This window comes from Sus scrofa, chromosome 6, assembly GCF_000003025.6.
Source record: "Sus scrofa isolate TJ Tabasco breed Duroc chromosome 6, Sscrofa11.1, whole genome shotgun sequence".
Lineage (NCBI taxonomy): Eukaryota > Metazoa > Chordata > Mammalia > Artiodactyla > Suidae > Sus > Sus scrofa.
The window spans coordinates 150826403-150843622 of NC_010448.4; the positions used below are offsets into that span (position 1 = coordinate 150826403).

Consider the following 17220-nt stretch of genomic DNA (forward strand, 5'->3'; position numbering starts at 1 on the left):
GAGTCATGACCAAAAGGTAGTAACCGATTCTAACTGGGACTCCAAGGCACGTATGGGTAAAAGGTAAAAGCGATCCACTCACCTGAGTCTGAACTGTCTTTTGGGAATGGACTTCACCTTTATGAGAGTTGCAATAGTAAGGGAGAAAATACTAAAACTCAATGTGATAAATGCCCTATAGCTCTTAATGCGTAAAAGAGGTCAATACACAGTAGCTGCTGACATCCTCACGGACCCCTCCGATCCATCCCCTTCTTGTCCACGTCATCGCGGGCGCCACAGCCCAGGGCGAAGGTCCCCTCCCTGGTTGCTGCAGTCGCCTTCCCGCTCACCCTCTCCACTCAGCCCACTCTCCCCACTGCACAACCCCTGCCCCCTGCTCTGCCACCGTGTGGGGCGTTCTCTCGCCCTCCCCAAGGGAGGATTACCTTCCTGGGGCTGTTCAACCACGTGACGTGCTCTGGCCGAGGAAATGCGCGTGCATGTGGTGTGTGTCAATTCCAGATGGGATTGTTAAAAGCCAGTGTGTGTCCTGCCATGCTCCTTCTCCCCCACGCTGACACATCCATCCAGCAACGGGCCAGATGGTAGCTGCTTTTCGCCCTGGGTCTTAGAATGAGAAAATTCTGTATGAAAGTCCCAGGCAATCCTGGACAGACACACAAAATAAGACGTAAACCTTACAGTTTGTTGCAAGGCGGTGTGCTTTTGGACCTGTTTGTGTCGCAGCGTAGATCTAGCCTAATCCAACTGATACATGTTTTATGATGCTCTTGGGGTAGGACAAAACTCCCTAATATGCCTGCAAGGCACCCAACTATCTTATTTTTTTTTTCTTTTTTTCTTTTTTGGCTGCCTCGCAGCACAGGAGTTCCCCGGCCGGGGATCAGATCCGAGCTGCAGTTGTGACCCAAGCTGCAGCTGCAGCAAGCTGGATCCTTTTAACCCACTGTGCTGCAGATCGTTTGAAACTGCATCCTGGTGCTGCAGAGACGCCACAGCAGGAACTCCTCAAATATCTTGATGTCATCATGAAACTTCATCTTATATCCTATTTCTTCTCTTTTTCTCCTCTTCATTCAAACAGGCCTTCTTTCAACCCCCTCCTAGTGCTACTACAGGCTCTTTGTACATGCTCTTCCCTCTGCCCAGAGCATTCTCCCCATTGCCCACCTCTTTTGCCCAGTTAATTTCTAGCTATCTTACTAGTCTCAATTGGCTTTCACGACAGCATATATCCTTTGTAGCACTTATCACAACTGCATGCATACTTTTGCTGCTGTTGGTTTGAATAATGCTTATTTTGCTCACTAGACAGTAACCTTCCTAAAAATATTTGCCCTGTCTTTATTTACTTGCTTTCCCTGGCCCCTGGCATAGACTCTGGTATGTAATATATATTCAAAGAAATTTGTTGAATAAATCAATCAATATATTATAGAGATTATGGGACGGAAGTTGGAGACAGACTTCTTGGATTCAAATCCTATCCTGCCATTTATTTGTTCTATGATCTGGGGTCAATTATCGAATTTCTCTCTGCCTCAATGTCCTCATCTGTGAAAGGGAGATTATAAATAGTACAGGAGTTCCCAAAGTGGCTCAGCAGGTCAAGAACCAGATGCTGAGTCTCTGAGGATATAGATTTGATCCATGGCCTCACTCAGTGCGCTAAGGATCTGGCATTGCTGCCAGCTGCGGTTGCAGATGCAGCTCAGATCTAGCATTGCCATGGCTGTGGTGTAGGTTGCAGCTGCAGCTGCGATTCGACCACTAGCCGGGGGAACTTCCATTTGCCACAGACGTGGCCATAAAAAAGAAAAAAAAAAAGAAAAAAAAGAAGAATAGTATAGATCTCCTGGTGCTTGCCAGGATTAAATGCATGAAGATATGTTGTTTACTTACTTATTGTCTCTGGTCTCCAAGGCCACCCTTCTACATACTGTTATGTGGGGCTGGATGTTTTCTCACAATTTTCCAGACTCCTCTGCCAGATGGCTCTGGTTAGATCCAGCCAGGGAGAGACCCTGGCAGGAGCCTAGGAGTAGGCGGGAAGGGAGAGAAGGACTTCGCTCTGGTTTCAGTTCCTGCCCACAATATGACAGCCGCCAAGGATGGAAGCACCAACAGCCTCCGGCTCCGTTCAGCTCCCCTGGCCCTGGTCACAGCTTGCTTCGCAGGAGTGCCACCTTCACTGGCTGTGTCCCCTCCGGGTGATCCCAGCACCAGCTGCCCCACGTCCTCTGAGAGGTTGGCGTGTGCGCCATGTGGTGCCTCCACACCCTCGTGGTGACCTTTCCCAGTAAAGCTCCAAGTATCAGCTGTGCGGGGCCCCATCCTCGGAGCTCCTAGGTTCCGGTGACCTAACCTTTCACTCTTGTTTCCCCAACTCCAGGATGATGGCTGCACTCCTGTTAGAAAATCTATTGAACCCTCTTCCTGCTTCCCAACTGAGCCCTGATACAACATCTGAAGCACTTAGAACAATATCCGGCACATTGTGAGCACGAGGTGAGTGTGAAGTTTTGTATTTGTCTAAATAGATGAAAAAAAGCCAACACTGCCCATTCGAATTCTGTGACGGGCACAAGGTGCCTGACGTTCATCAAGGATAATGCAAACTCCACAGTATAGGAAGAGGCCAGTCTCCTGGGGAAACTGCAATTCACACCCACAAGTGTCGCTCAAGCACCACCCGCCTCCCCAAGTGTGATTTAAAGCAAAAGAGGACACAGCTTCCATAGCATTAGCAATTTTTTATTTTTCCTTTTTTGTTGCATAGGAAATGCAGTACTTGCTTCCAGTAATTGTATTGTAATGTGAGAAGGTGGTAGCACTAATGGTTGAATACAAGAGTTAAACTAATCCACACCAGCTCAAAAAACCTGTGGAGATTTAGTTGAATAAGAATGGACGCCCACAGTGATTCTCAACCAATTACAAATTTTCACAGAACACAGTCAAACTAAAAGGGTAACTATGAGAGTCAATACAAGTATCCTAGAGGCACAGGGGGCCCGGCTCATAAAAAACAAAGGTCAAACCAACTTATTAACACGGGGGGTGTTTCGTTTCACAACAGATCTCTTGTCACTGGGAGTGTTTAATCCCCTTCCCCCCCAATTTGAAATGCAAAAACAATGGAGGTATCTTGAGTAGATGGATTTCCAAGGGTGGTGGGAAAAGTCCCCGGGGAACTTGGTTCTTAGAGATCAGGGCTGCAGGGGAGGAGGATCATGCATGGGCCTTTGAAAGCCTTCCGAAGGGCCTCCTGGCATCTGATAAAGCTCCAGCTCTAGGTCTAGCTAGGACCTCCCGGGCGATGCTATCAAATGCCTTTGTCGTGCAGAAAGGCAGCTGGAGACCAGGGAGAAGGGACTGCTCTCTCAATCTCCATCCCAAAGTAGCCAGTGGCCAGGTAGCCTTCGATTGAGATGTATTTTTTTTTTAAAGTGCTAAATTATAGACTATGACTAAAAAATATTTTTAAATAAGAATAACAAAATAAATTCAAAGGGGGTAAAAAAGTTTGTGTCAGTCTGAGAAGCTGAGCACAAAAACAGCAGGAAAAAGAGCCCAATTTGTCCTTGAAACCACCGTGAAAAGTCACAAATCCACCCTGCACGCCTGGGGAGTATTTTCTACCATGAAGGTGCCCTGGTTGGATTAGAGTTGGCGCTTCCATCACATACTTTTGTGGTCCAGACACACTTTGGAAATTGTGTGTGTGTGTGTGTTTAAATTAAATAGCATCAGGAGTCCACGTGTGGAAACTCGTGACGCCCGCACACAGGCGAGGTCCTGCCCCCTCATGCTGCTGCCTCCCCCGTTATCTAGGCTCTAGCGCAGATGGTCCCCCCTTATTTTCTGAGCATTTCTGGTATCTGCTCCCCACTTCCCCATCCCCCTCATTTGATTATATAACCCTGTGGGGCATAAAAGGCAGATGGGTGCTGGCTTAGGGAAAACAAAACAAAACAAAAAAATGAGATGAAACATTTAATTTGGGAAGCAGTAGTTTCAAATTTAGACCCCCAAAAAGTTAACACTTAAAAAAATCCCGTGTTAATAGCCAATTTCTTTTTCTTATGAATCGGGCCCAAAGTTTGTACAGAGTTTTATTTTTGAAGAAAATATTGCAACTGTGCATGAAACTAAATAGCCACGTGATTTCGTAAAGAATTTTTTTTTTTTCGTTTTTTTTTTCCTTTTAATATGAGGAAGTCTGGTGTGAAGACGGATCAAGCATGGGTACCTGGCTGAACACTGTCCATTAAGAAACCCCCTCAGGATCAGCAAAGCTTCCGTTGAGGGTGAAGGAAAATGTCCCTCATCTGGAAAGGTTCTCGGTGTCTTCAGAGCAGTTCTTGAAATTCCAATGGTCGATTTGAGACACAAGTCTTGCCAGGGACTGATTTCTGAAACCCAACACCCATGCTTGTCCCCTAGGAAAAAGAAAACAAAAAACAAAAAAACAAAAAACACAAGTAATACTGAATTTAAGTAAATGTATACCTCCAAAATACTGAAAACAGCTGAAATCAAGAAAAGACAGAATTTGCGTTCTCAGTGAAATACCTTTAAACCTAGCTGACAAGAACCAAGTCAGAAAAAAAGACTAACATAATTCTGAGTAATATTCATACAGTTCACTAAGCATTATGGAATAGCATGCATTAATATTGTACGGTTATCTTACATCACTTATACCAGAAGGTCCTGACTGACAGACAGCGAAGGCTACCGGTGTAGAAAAATCTTACTTCAGAAGAGCAATATAATACAGATTTCACAGGCACTACATTTTAATATATCAGGTATTATGCTGGTTTTCTTATAATTCTTTCTGTCCTAAAGCTGGCATTATAACAATGACCAAAAAGGCAAGGATTGAAGTAAACGGAGAGTAGATACCAAAGTTGATATAGTTTTGTCTTCAGATAGATTAGTGCATAGTTCTCATGCATTTACACTGTTGGAAAGCAGAGTGAATTGAGCCCAAGTTGTCACATTTGTGTAAATCATTTTGTCAGCCTGTAATAGCACCATGTAATGGATTTGCATTAAACATTAAATTGATTTCAGAATTGGTGACACAGTATTCACTACAGTTAAGTGCTATGGAATAGCTTCAATGTTACCTGCTATATATCAAAGCAATTTTCATCCCACTGCTTTTTTATTGGAAAAAATAAAAGGAAAACATACACGACACTAATTAGACGAATGCACAGCCTTGGACGTGGAGAAGGCAGAGCGGGTTTACTGTCAAACAGTAAATACATGCATTGACTTCAGGACGAAATTGGCCTTGGAAGCTGATTTGAATGAAAGCTGTGCCGGGGGGTGGGCAGTGCAGCTTTCTGAGACTGTCTTATGTCTTAGGACAGATCTCGGAGGGGGGTGGTGAGGTGCCACTGAAGCTCTCCTTACATTTCCATGCCAGTTGTGTGTTTTAAATTTGTTCTATGGAGGCCTGCTACCAGGAAAAGAAGAAAAAAAGAAAGAAAGAGAGAGAGAAAGAGAATGAGAGAAAGAGAGAGAGTGCGAGACCACCACCACGATGGACAAAAAGGTATTTCCAGAGACATGATGCAAAGGACAAAAAGTGACATTCTCAGAAACCCGTCCCTCCAAAAAAAAAAAAATCCAAGGAAAAGATATTTTTTTCTTAATCCAGGTTTCATAACTGTAACACTGTAACTACAGAGTTCAAAGCCTATGAGAATACGGGTTTGAAAAGTGAAAGACACACTTTTTGAAATGGGCTTTGCATCTGCCAGAGGGCCGCCTGAATACCGTGACTCTGGAAAGTTTGCCTTCCTTTCTATTTCAATGGTCAGCGTGTGACAAACACAAGTCTCGGGAAGGGTCCCTTGGCTTGCCCCGTAGCCCACGCCTGACTGCGGGGTGGAGCTGACACTGAGTAACTGTCATGCCAGGATATAAAGAAACAGAAAAGTGAGTCCAAACCCCCAAGGAAAGGAAAAGGAGCTGGGATGGATAGAGTGGCATTGAGGAGAGGGCTTCTGCCCATGAATGATCAGACAAGGAGCGTTTCAGTGGTGGGGCGATGAGCCAGAAAAGAAAACGTATACAGAAAAATGATATGATTTAGTGTTTGTGCCTCTGATGTCTGTCCCCAAGGTGGGGGGTGTGGGGGGAGGAGAAATGGAGAGTTATTTGAGGGACTCATCTTTGCCAGTATTGTTAATGCCATTTGATGGGAGAGAAAAAATTCAAATGTGTCTCAGAATCAAGGGCTGGGCCTTCAGACACGGATGGCCCTCAGTCTGTCAGTCTGTACACCCAGGTAGCAAAGTCTTCCTCAAACATCTTCACTTGACTTTGAGTCTAAAAAAGTTAAACACTTGTATTGTTGGTGTTTCTTTTTTCCTGCTTGATCACAACTGAACTACAGTTTCCTGCTGCTTTCTGGACAATGAAACATGAACAAAAATATAACTTAGTGTGTTTAATACTTAACCCCTGTTCGTTATCACCCTAGACTGCCTCCCTAATGTTTTAAAGCCTTTAAAACATTTTTTTTTCCTGCAAATCTGTTCAGAGTTCCCTAATTTTAGCTTCATCAAACTTAATACAACAAAATACCTTCAAAAATACAGCATACCTGTAACGTCCATTTACAATGGTTTTCAGTAGACCTATACTTCTCAAGCATAGGAATATGCTATACCATTGAGAGAAAAAAAATAACTGTATTTAAATACTTACAAAAAAAAAAAAAAAAAAAAAAGGAAACAGGAAAGTTTTCAACTTAAATCCAGTTCCCAAAGGGAGGGGGGGCAGGAAAGAAAGAAAAGCCATTCTATGAACGCTGCCTTTATAATGAACAATCAGAAATTTCACTAGGCTAATTTGACAGAAATTTTTTCCTCATTTAAACAACATTACAAAAGTCCTGCATTATAAAATAGGGTAGAATAAATCAGTGTAATCAATAAAACTATACAACAATACAAATTACATATCTTCTGAGTGGGCAGTTAATCTCTCTCTTTGCAGTCATGACTACAACATGCTCACTAAAAACAACTAAAACTGCCCAAACTATTGCTTAGTTTGTTTTGTTTTAAAAAAAAGGGTGCAATTTTATTGTATATACAACCAATTTACTGGTAATACCTTAGCTTATCGCAAGGTTCTGACAAAATGTTTGTCTAGGCTTTTTTCCCTTCACTGTGAAGCACTGAAAGCTGCTATTTTTTTTTCTTTTTTTTTTTTCTTTTTTCTTTTTTTAGTGCACATATGTCATAATAAAGTAATGCCCAGCTAAGTGCTATAGGGGAAGGCAAAGTATGCTGGCTGGCTAGAGGAAGTGACACCATATACTGACAATCACACCATACAACAGCGCCAAACGACTATTCAACCACTTATCAGACACATATGAAAATCCAAAATGTTTTATTTTATTTTTTTTTCCTTAAATAGAGATAACCAGTAAACAATTTCAGAACTTGGAAGTTTAAAAACGTGCATATAAAAATGGGCATTATATACTTTGTATTGAATGTGGATTGACTGCAGTCTGCTAAGAAAAATGGGGTGTGGGAGCTGAAGAAAAGGGAAGTTGTCTTTTTTTTTTTTTTTTTAAGGCTTGCTTGTGAAAGGAACAGTTGTAAAAACAAAATTGCTTGAAGCAGGGTCAGCTTAGTGCTTCACAGTTTGACTGCTTCTCTAAGAGGAGCCCTTCCTGCGCACGTGCATTCAAAAATCACAAAAAAAAGGTACGAAGACAGACACCTAAAACACACTGCGTCAAGTGCAGCACCGACTTTGGTCAAATAAAAAAAATAAAAGAAAAATTAATCATCGCTAAGCTTTTCTACACGATATAAGCAGGTATTGCATATTTTCATATATCTGGGGGTGGGAGGGGGAAATAAAGGAAGACTCCAAATAAATTGTAAAATGCAGCAACATCCAAAATACTGATATTCTAAGCATCTACAGATCTCAGAATAGCACTGCCACTGACCACAGAGGACAATAAAGACTACTCCTATCTGCGGAACAACTAACTCTCTATTTAGTTCTAGATGTTGAAACTGACGATGGCTGACATAAAAGTCACATTTACAAAAAGTGTCTCCAAATGCTTGACTAGGGAAAAACCCCTTTCAATAGAGGAGCATGTGCAACAATTCCACAAATAATCGCTATCCAGGGCAAGGCACATTGATATGGAATTTTTGTTTTCGTGCAAATTAAGGAAAAAAAACAAAACAAAACAACATTGTTTCGGGGGGGAAAGATGAGGAGCAAAGTGTCTTCCCAAGAATTTCAGTTACTTGATTGTATAGGACAGTAGTAGAACCCTTCTGAAGGGCTGAAAAACATAGTTTAAAGGCAAGTGCCTAGAGTAGGGATTACAATATTGTGTCTTAATGCACTCTACTTTATCCTACATTAACTATATAAAAATTAGTTACTAACACTAGAACATGCAGAGACTTTCTCTGATCAGCAGGGCTTGCCGACCAGAACGTATATATATGTATAGTATAGGAAACCTTCTTGAAGTTGCATGGGAAGCAAAGGGGTGCTTCGCTGTCTGGTAGAAAAATCACTTGCACTTTTTTTGTCATTTTTTTTTTGTTTGTTTTCTGTGTTTTTTTTGTTTTTTTTTGTTTGTTTGTTTGTTTTTTACATAAGATACAGGATATTTTGGGGGTGCAAACTTTTTTTTTTTTCCCTAACAAGTACCCTTGATCTGAATGGGCACCAGCATTTGTGTCAATATTGGCTTCATTATTATTATTAATATTATTTTCCCATAGCCCAGTTCAGGGGCCCAAAGGTCTTTAAAATTTCTGGACAATCTCTGGTACAATGACGTGTCTGATAACTGATAAATCCTATGTTGCTGGATACATGTAAAAATTTTCAGAATTGGCATAATCCATTATAGTGACTTCTAGCTTATAAAATTAACAGATACCATGATTTCATTTTACTTATGTGCTTTGATAACAGAAAATAATTAATTAGCATTTAATGTAGTTAACATATTGTGGTAAAAGCACCATTAGATTTGTTTTTTTTTGTTTTTTTTTTTAAATTTTCCTTCAGTTTTTAAAGGGATACAAGTTTAACAATAAAAAACATAAAAAGCAAAAATAGCTCCCCTTTTTCTTGCAAGGCTGTTTTTTACCCCAATAATTTAGAGTCCTGGGGTGGAAGGACTTGAAAAACAAAAATAGAATTTTCAACAATCTCTATCTTACAAAGATATTTAGCTATCCAATGAAATTGCACTTTACTCAATTCAAAATTCGATTGTTTTGATTGATTCCTGTCAGTTTCTGTCAAAACAGACCATCTTCCCCATTTCCATGTGAATTTGTGTGTCATTGTTGAAATTGTTGAAAAAATGTTTTTTTTTTTTTTTTTTTTTTTAAATGTAAGTGCAGCATTTCAAAACTTTTAAAAAACTGAATAGTAGTAGTAGTAGTTTGTCATTTTCGGAATTGTTCTGCAACGTGAGTGGATTCACTGTCCTTGCGGGCCATGTTATATATTTAACTGCTGACTGCTGAACCAAACCAAACTAAAAGAAAAAATAAGAGAGGAACTTAACTGCATTTTCTTTGTCCAATATGTTACAGAAAAACATTGCCCTTTGACTGTCCCGTAAGTTATATATTGCAGATCTCAGCTACTACAAAAGATTTAGTTCTCCATGGGCCCCCTGACTGCTCAAGGAGGCTCACACCTGTGTGGGTAAATTCATGAAATACTGTGAAACAGCCAGGCTCTGTAAGGGAAGTGTGTTACAGCGGAAGTCAGTGAGCAAGGGTAGACCTCCTCCAGCCGCATCGCCTAATGCTCACGCTACCACGGAAACACTTCAAATGTTACAAAGCCCAACCATTTCCAGCACCATATGAGAAAATTACAACAGTCCCTAAAGTATTAAAAAAAAAAAAATCCCAAAAGGTTATGGCCTTTGCTGTTGGACCATAATGCTCGCTGTTTCCATGTACAAGTTGATTTGATTCTCCCCTTCCAGTGACAGTGAAGTTGTAACCGCGCTGGGTTGAGGATGCGTCCATGTTACAGAGTTGAGAAGGGGTCAGGTGGTCTGTCTGGTGGATGGTGGGACGCTGCGACTTTTATCCCAGGTACCAGGACTGGAAGACAAAAGGAAAAATGCCATGAGAGGTCCAATCTGGAAAAGAACCCTTTTTAAAAGTTGCCCTTCCAACGGTGAGATCAAAATCTACGCTAGGGATGAAGGGAAGGTTCACTAGGAAGGTAAAGGAATGACAAACCGGAGTAAATCTTGAGACCCTGAAATGGATCTTAATTTTCTGAAATTGAAATCCCACATCTTTGTTGGGGTTGGCCAATGTTTTGAGTGTGTCTTACGAAAAGTAAAGTATGCATGTCCACTAGGTGTTGCAGTCTGGGGATGGTGGCTATCGGATGGCAGGCGGGAAGCTTGATCATTCTTTTTTTTTTTTTTTTTTTCTCTTTTTTTTTAGGGCCGCATCTAAGGCATGTGGAAGTTCCCAGGTTAGGGGTCAAATCGGAGCTGCAGCCATAGCCACAGCAATACCAGAACCAAGCCGCGTCTGTGACCTACACCAAAGCTCACAAGAATGCTGGATCCTTAACCCAATGAGCAAGGCCAGGGATCGGAACCCACATCCTCATGGATACTAGTTGGGTTTATTTCCACTGAGCCACAGTGGGAACTCCTTGATCATCTGCTTTTTGACGGACCCCTCGGTGCCTAGCACAGTGCCTGGAATAGAAGCTCAACAAAGAAGAGGTGAATGAGTAGAGAATGGGTGAGGGGAGAGACTTGGGGTTGTGATTAATGTATTCTCTGATGAATTTCACAACATCTTTTCTATGAGAGGGTATTACAGCATTCTCTCAACAGGCATAGATGACCAAGAGTGATATAAGAGCAAGTGGGGCTAAAGTAGAAAAAGTGCTGAACCAAGAAACCTGGGCGATTTCGGACAAGTCACAGCATCTCTCTTACGCTCAACCTCCTTAGTTGTGCAAGAGGTAGATTTTATGATGTAAAATGCTCCTCTCAGCTAAATATTTCTAACATAATGTTTTCAAAAAATGACATATAATAGTGGTATCAAGATGTCACCTGATTAGCTACTGTGATTTCCAAAGGAAAAAAAATTGAGGGCACCTGCACTAGCTCTCGTTCATGCTTTTGTTCATTTGACATTTATTTAGAGCCGTCCATATACCTGCTGGGCCCAGTTACCAGTTACCTTCCCTTTCATAAATCCTTAGGTAATTAGCTTTGGGCAATAATCTGGTGATACATCACTTTATATGCCAGCACTTTTTTCTCTGTTAGCTAAACAAAGGGACCGATTATGTGACAAATTATGGTCGAATACCAGAGTCAGCTTCTCAAGTGAAGTAAAAAAGTGTATGGCTTTTGCCAACATTCCTCCAGAGATACCCTACCAAATTCACCACGATTATCAATACTCGTAGAAAACAATCATCAACCTCCCGCAAAAGTGACTGCTTCCGACCTCTCTGAGCTGACAGTATCAGAAAGGGTTACATTTGGGTTGATTCGGTCAGATGTAGGCTCATCTGCTGTTCAAGAGATTCAATTAGGTAAAGCAACGACTTATTTGATCCCAGGATAAATGGCAAAATGATAGCCACATGGAGGGTGGGATACTATTTCCTGGTCACACAAGCTACCTTTGATTTCCAGAAGACCTGGGGGGGGGGGAAAAACCACCCGAAAAACTACTCATCCTGTATACTTTTAGATGTTATTCTTTGACCACGTGCTTGGAGGAACACAATAAAGCCTCTTGTGTCCTGAGAGGAAATCATCTTGGCAAATACACGCTGCCTAAATCGGACAAAAGAAAGAAGAGGGGAAAGAGAGGAAAAGGGAGTCTGATTCCAAACTGTATTTCTCGTGCGCCTCCGGGACAGCAAAGGCAGGGCCGCGTTCTCTCTTTAACAAAACTGTCTCAAACTTTGGGTGCAAGCAACAATGCTTACAATTTTTGTTCTCACACTTTCTCAGTAAGTTGTGAAACTCCAGACTTCTCCAATCTGACACTGCACTGCCTTCCGTCTTGAAGCAAGCGCCTGGGACGCAGTGAGTCAGCAGGGGGAGCAGTTTCCCATAACACAGTTTCTGGACACAACCTCAGTGCACGACAAAAATCTGCAGTGCCTCTACACTTCTCTTAAAAAGCAAAGCGAAGGGGGGAGAAGAAAGTTTCTTCACACATCTTACTATTCAGTGTGTGCCTTGCCGACAAGGTTACCCCAGAGCAGCTCTGTAATCCTTCACTGAAATAGGCTTTATTGATTGCTCTGGTCTATTGTTCTCTTTTCAAGTCCCCCAAGTTCAAGTTCATCCTGGTGTTACATCATGTCTGGTTGCTAAGAGCAACCAGACAGACCCAGACGTGACTATCATTAGCAAGAAACCCTCCGCTCTCCTCCCACCAACCTTCCAGTGGCTCTGACGTAGGAGGCCCACTGCACACACACTGAAGTATTTATTCTGCCTAATTTATGACCTACACAGCAAGCAAGACCCCCACTCCAAAAACCAACACTGTTGTATATTTAATTAATCTGTCTTTCTCGGGCACTTGGGAAAGTTAGACAAAGGACTAATTATTGTGTTTCACTCTCCACACTTTTCTTTGGAGGGGGGGATGAATATTTGCATGGGAAAGAAAACTATAAGGCCCAGCATCGCCCCCCCCCTTTTCTTTTGCCCTATTGACATTTCATGAAATACTTTAGCTGCTTAAGGGAATTAGAAAAAAAATGCGATGTGAATGTTACTCCTTCTGAGTTGGTATTCAGTAACACAAATCAACTCATGACATGTTTAAATTTAAATGCTAACCACACACTCTCAGAGTTACTTTAAAGGTTAGTTTTTAATCAATAGAAGTTGCTGACTCCGGGTTTTTGAGCTGCGCACTGCAGCTCTTGGGCTTTTGTCTAATGTTAAAGCTTTCAAACTTTTTTTTTTTTTTTCCTTGAGATGATTTTAGCAATGATTTGCAGACACAGAAGGCTATTGTGCTCTGACCAGCAACATGTCAGTAGAGGAGCGAGTTGCCCTGGGGTGGGGTGTCAATATGACTCCTGAAGGCCTGGGTTGGGGGTCTTTAATAACCCGTGAAAAAAACTTAATTAACCCTTTCAGGCCCAAACCAAAACCTATTCTTAAACTTTTCCACTCCTGTAATTTGACCATTAGTCCTTATTTCGACTTTCCACTAATCTTCAGGACAATTAACCCAGCAACTTGACCAAGGCTTTCCAGAACGGGAAGTCAGCCAGTTAGGGGAACTACACAGGGAAATTTTTTTTTTTCTGGAATGAGGGCTCTTTGATTAAATCATCTATTTGGAGAGATGGCAGATAAACATGTATATTTTAAAGAATCCATCCATTTCATCGAATGTTCTTGTGACCAGTTTGCCGCTGAAGATGCTTCTAATTCCATTATGATGAGCATGCTGCTTGCACGTGCATAAACCACTTGATTTCTAAGAACTGCCATGAACTACGAATAACATCAAAAGGACAAGAAAATGTTTGGAAAAGCCCACTTTTTTTTCTTGTGATATTTTCTCATAAAGTTTAATATTCAAGTAGTGCAAGTTTCAAAACATTACTTGACGAGTAATTCTGGGCATTTTCTCCTTGGGTCATACAAGAAAAATAGGAAAGAAATCTGAGATCCTTAAATCGTTGAATCTGAGGAGCAAATCACTGGGGAAATGTTGCCACATTACCCATTAGACAGAATTCATTTATGGAGAGTCAAACAATTGTCTTCAGGAGTTCCCGTCATGGCTCAGCAGTTAACGAACCTGACTAGCATCCATGAGGACGCGGGTTTGATCCCTGGCCTCACTCAGTGGGTTAAGGATCCAGTGTTGCTGTGAGCTGTGGTGTAGGTTGCAGACACGGCTCGGATCCCGTGTTGCTGTGACTGTGGGCTACAGCTCTGATTTGACCCCTAGCCTGGGAACCCCCATATACCGCAGGTGTAGCCCTAAAAGAGACAAAAAGACAAAAAACATTGTCTTCAGATATTTACTGACATAAGCTTAGGTTTCATATGGCTTCTGCCTTCCTATTTTATAGCCCCTTAATCTAACCTGCTGTATCAGATGAACTACAAAGGCATCTCTGTCTCTTATCTGCAGTGAGGTCCAGTATTACAATACAATATAGGATGATGTTATCTTGATACATTTACATTAAGGAAGTAAACACAGAGCTTTGATCTGGCTTTTTTTCCTTGGGAACCCTCAGCTGCCGTTGTTTTGGAGGTCCATAAATCCACACTCCCACGAAGGCTTGAGGTAAAGTAAAATTACTGTGTTACATTCCCAATTCCTACAGTTTGGGATGTGCTGGGGAGGTGGGGAGGCGGGGGTGGGGAGGGTAATTGTCCTCTCTCCGTGTTCAAGGTGAAACATCAAAAGAAATCTGCAGTCCAGGACCAGAGCTCAGCTTTCCTTTTCTCCAGTCAAATGAAGAAGTAATCTCATCAGGTTGGAAAGTGCTGACTAAGGATTTAATAAAGTGCCTGCAGATGTGGCGTCTCTAAGGTATTCGACTCATGTAATGCAAAACAGCTCCACATTCAATGTGCTTATAAAATTTCATTTAACCATTGCAGCACACTCCCCCCCCACCCCCCACACCATTCTCTAAGGAGTTTTATCACACTTCCAGCTCCTTAATTTACAGCTCCATGAAAGTTCGAATCCCATTCTGCCAGGATTCTGGAATACTCACAGTAGTCAGGTTTTATGAACCATAAACAATATCTATCCGGCTGCCTCCTAAGCAGGAAGCCTGAGGTGGCAGGAGATAACCTTTGACAGTGGCAGTCTCTTTCCTTTCTTATGCTGCAGGGAGAGGCATTAGCAAACAGAGGCTGTTTCGCAAAAATTTGGTCCTGAGTGTGTGTAAGCCAAAGTTGATGAAGACTCAACTTCTAAGTTAACACCAGACATTCTAACGTGAATAACAACTTTCAAAAAGGCTTTTAATGCACTCTGTTCACCAAGAGGGTAGGATGTGTATTTTAGAAACAAAAGGGAATACAAGTCTGTTGGAGATAGCTGTATTTTATTTTAACCCAAATGGAAAAAAAAAAAAAAAAAAAAAAAAGGAGAGGGTCCTGGGTGGGGGTGGGGAGGGTGGAACAGACTGTGACGCAGCAGAATCTGTTTTTCAAGTTAAAAAGTTAAACAAAAGGCCTCAAGGGCAAAGTTGAACACTGCGGAAGGAGGTTGTTAATGTGGAATCCAGAACTGGGTGTGACACTTTGCTTTCTTCTCCGGGCAAGGTGGGTTATTTAAGGACATCCACGCACAGAAAACAGAAACATGCAAACACAGGGAGGCCTCTGCCCCGACTCTCCCACTCCTTCCTACCCAAGTCAGCCCCCAAAGAGGATGCTGCCAACCAGTACTGCAGGAGTTGGGGTCAGTGTTTCGACGTCTCTCTTGAGGAGATGCTATCTCTGCTGGGTCACGCTAATCCAGTTACTCATATTTGGCTTCCTGCTCTTATTTGGATGAGCTCAAGCCCACTGTCGAGCCGTCCTTGGCAAATCAGCGAGAAACCTGCTCGTCCTCCCCACCCTCTTCCAAGACAGTGGAAAGGGACAGGGCCTCTGGGCACACTCCTGGTTTCCCACGTTAGGCGACACCGCTTTGGAGTACTTCATTTTTTCAGCAAAATATTAGCATCCTACCGTATGCTTTGTATGCTAGGCTCTGGGGACAGAACAAGTACAAAAAATATGGCACCTGCACTTAAGGAGCTGTCCTACGGAAAGCAGATGCTGGATTGTAGACTTCTCTGTCTTTCAAGGTACCAACTACCCCTGCTTTTCTCCCAGTAGGATCTTTAAAAATATATGCCAGCTGGTGAGGCTGCGTATCCAGTGTCTGAGGGACCCAGAACCGAGTCTCACTTTTTCCACACCAGTGGTGTGATTTCCAGGAAGCAGGTCTCTGTCCTTGGGCCCCCAGAGGGCTACTGTGAGGGCCGTTCTGAAGTTTCTTTTCTTTTCTTTTTAGGGCCACACCCATGGCATATGGAAGTTTCCAGGGGAGGGGTCGAAACAGAGCTGCAGTTGCTGGCCTACGCCACAGCCACAGCAATGCGGGATCCTTAACCTACTGAGCGAGGCCAGGGATCGAACCCGAGAGTCCTCATGTATACTAATTGGGTTCGTTACCACTCAGCCACGACGGGAACTCCATTCTGCAGTGTCTGACGCCGCTTTCTTCTGACAAAGGTGACACGGCGTCCCCAGGTGTCAGTTATGGTATTGCCAGCCATGGGGATTTGATCTCTGCAGTCACTTTTCTTGCCTGATTTTGTTAATTAAAGAAAGCCTGTTTTCAATAACGCTAAACCAAGACTTGTTTATTGTACAGGAAGCTATTAAAATGTTAATGGGCCATGATTGGCCCCTGCTTACCTTTTCGGCCTTATCTCTTCACTGCTTGTACCCAACACTTGGGCTGTCTTCAACGTCTTCCAGGTGCCCCCAAGTCAAATGCTTTCTCCCTGCTGGGCCTTGGCATAGCTGTGCCCCTCTCCTTGGCTTTGCTAACACTTGTTAGTCCTTGCGTTCTCAGACTAAGTCCCTTCTTCCAAGGGGTTTTTCTCTAGGCCTTTAGTCCTGGGTTTACCTCTGTCACGGTTACTGAACTGTAATTACCTGCTTTTCCCCTCAAGAAAATGGACTATCTTCTTCTATGTGGCAAGAAGGCACCAGGCCAGTGTCTTGCCTGGTGGCTGGATAAATACTGTTGAATAAAGGATGCAAGAAAGAAACGAGGCATCTCCAAGGTTCCCGAAGCCTGAGGTCAGTTACCCAACAAGGCCTGTAGATGGGTGGCTTCTAGCGTGGCTGTGCCACATCCATGCTCTCACCTCATGTCCACGTTTCCCCAAGTGGCAGGTGCTCTCCCCAGGGAGACACAGGGCTCCACAGGCGACCCCGGGCCGTTCTGACTGAAGAGCTCTTGTGACGGGGCCAACGGCAGCCGACTGCGTCCGCAGCATGTGCAATAGTTTTGTGACGTGGACTGCTGCCTACTTACTACGAGCACAGAGGAGTCGTCCAAACCACCACTCCCTGGAGAGTGACCGTGCTGCTCCCGGCCAAGACCTCTC

At 42.8% G+C, this 17220-nt stretch overlaps 1 protein-coding gene and 1 long non-coding RNA gene across 7 annotated transcripts in view; one reads left to right on the forward strand and one right to left on the reverse strand.

Moving 5' to 3' along the window:
* Positions 1777-7750, forward strand: LOC110261417. Its single transcript, XR_002345465.1, has 2 exons — positions 1777-2250; positions 2396-7750. It is a non-coding gene; the product is annotated as an uncharacterized LOC110261417 (long non-coding RNA).
* Positions 7600-17220, reverse strand: part of NFIA (nuclear factor I A) — a 395772-nt gene continuing 386151 nt past the window's right edge. For 3 of the 6 annotated variants that reach the window (XM_021097780.1, XM_021097779.1, XM_021097784.1), the window contains exon 11: positions 7600-10157. In XM_021097780.1, the coding sequence (XP_020953439.1) occupies positions 10140-10157 (18 nt within the window). In that variant the 3' untranslated portion in view covers positions 7600-10139. The remainder of the gene's footprint in view (positions 10158-17220) is intronic. The other 3 variants (XM_021097781.1, XM_021097782.1, XM_021097785.1) reach the window with 1 other exon arrangement.